The sequence below is a fragment of the Octopus bimaculoides genome, chromosome 6, assembly GCF_001194135.2.
Source record: "Octopus bimaculoides isolate UCB-OBI-ISO-001 chromosome 6, ASM119413v2, whole genome shotgun sequence".
NCBI classification, from domain to species: domain Eukaryota; kingdom Metazoa; phylum Mollusca; class Cephalopoda; order Octopoda; family Octopodidae; genus Octopus; species Octopus bimaculoides.
In genome coordinates this window covers 94,864,911-94,866,857 of record NC_068986.1, presented here as the reverse complement: position 1 = coordinate 94,866,857, position 1,947 = coordinate 94,864,911, and the positions used below count along the sequence as shown (strand labels likewise).

Here is a 1,947-nt window from a genome sequence, read left to right as displayed (position 1 = left end):
CAGGGGATGGTAGCGAACCCTGCTGTACTCTTTCACCACAACTTTCTCTCACTCTTACTTCCTGTTTCTGTTGTGCCTGTAATTCAAAGGGTCAGCCTTGTCACACTGTGTCACGCTGAATCTCCCCGAGAACTACCTTAAGGGTACACGTGTCTGTGGAGTGCTCAGCCACTTGCACGTTGATTTCACGAGCAGGCTGTTCCGTTGATCGGATCAACTGGAGCACTCGACGTCGTAAGCGATGGAGTGCCTTCTCTATCTTCTTCTATACTGCGTTACTTAGTGGATGATTAATGGGTCTGATGTGCCTCTGACGAAGGAGCAAAATCTCCTGAAATATGTCATATACACCCATTATCCATTTTTGATCTTCGATCTCATTGTTGTTTACATCAGGTGTTTTGGATATGAAATGGTGTAACTAAATCAGTGCTGGCTATAATCTCTATAGAAAAATCTGTAGAGATAACCTTAACAAGTTTTCTATCGAAGGATTGATCTGGTATAGAGCAAAAATATCACACCGCATTACGTCACATATCCCCATATCACATCACTCTGTAGCATAACAACAATGTCCTATATTTGTCCTCATGACGTACTTGTGACTGTGCAAAATGATATTAAGCGTAAGGTTGATCATTTTCTCTTGCCAATGTCTTTACACATCAACACCACCACTTCAAAAAACACCGTTTCTGCCGCTGCTATCACCACCATCACCAACAACAACACCAACACCACCAACACTACCATAAGATCACCACTACTATAACTATCGTTACAACGTATACCACCACTACAAACTCCGTTACGAAGCATTCACCCACGAATAATGTCCACTGTCTTCTAGTCCTGCATCTTACACTGTTTTACAATAGGAGGTTTATATTTAAATTGCTCTACTTTTTCTTTCGTTTCTTCTTAAAACAACCGCAAGGTTTGGATGTTGAAAATATCTACTTAATTCCTGGCAACGAGAGTCATGTGGAAGAACTAATGGGAGTATTTGATCTCTGTAAGTACCATTTGATCAACTAGTGGTCGATTAAGACGTTTGACGCCTCTTTAAATTGAAAATACTCTGGCAGAATCGTTAGCAAGCTGGAAAAAATGTTTACCGGCATTTCTTCCGTTTTTATGTTCTGAGCTCAAATTCCGCCGAGGTCGATTTTGCCTTTCATCCTTTCGGGGTCGATAGATTAAGTACCAGTTACGCACTGGGGTCGATGTAATCGACTTAATCCCTTTGTCTATCCTTGTTTGTCCCCTCTATGTTTAGCCCCTTGCGGGCAATAAAGAAATAAGAAACGTTAGCATGCCGGGCGAAATGCTTAGTCGTATTTCGTCTGCCGTTATGTTCTGAGTTCAAATTCCGCCAAGTTCGACTTTGCCTTTTATCCTTTCGGGGCCGATAAATTAAGTACCAGTTACGCACTGGGCTCGATCTAATCGACTTAATCCCTTGTCTGTCCTTGTTTGTCCCCTCTATGTTTAGCCCCTTGTGGGCAATAAAGAAATTAGAGGAAGAAGGAGTAGCAGATCTTAGGAGGTGGAGATATAGGGGTAGATGGAGATATTTGAGATGCCTTAATCGAGTGTTTTCTTTTTTTTTTCTCTCTAAATGGTAAGTGGGCATGGTATGGCCATTTTTATGTGTTTTTCTATCTGTATTCAATCAGGCAGTTTTACTGGGGCGCTTTCCATCAAGGACAGAAAATATTCTGTACATGATATAACCAATCTGCTTATGAATTTCCTCTTGAGTCTACCACACCCGCTTCTAGACAATTCGAAATTTTATGTAAGCTCTGATGGTAAGTTACTTTACTGACTTCTGTATTTACGCCACCTCCAATCCTTCAAATTTTTTTGCTGCTACTGCTGCTGCCCCTCCCCCTGCGTCCTTCTCCTCCCCTGCCTCCTCCTCCTCCTCCCCTGCCTCCT

The 1,947-nt window shown here is 42.2% G+C and overlaps 1 protein-coding gene across 1 annotated transcript in view; it reads left to right on the top strand.

Moving 5' to 3' along the window:
* The window catches only part of LOC106877771 (breakpoint cluster region protein), a 29,093-nt gene that overhangs the window by 22,027 nt on the left and 5,119 nt on the right, over window positions 1-1,947 (top strand). The window contains exons 11-12 of the mRNA XM_052968495.1: window positions 941-1,018; window positions 1,683-1,817. Coding sequence (XP_052824455.1) covers window positions 941-1,018; window positions 1,683-1,817 — 213 coding nt within the window. The remainder of the gene's footprint in view (window positions 1-940; window positions 1,019-1,682; window positions 1,818-1,947) is intronic.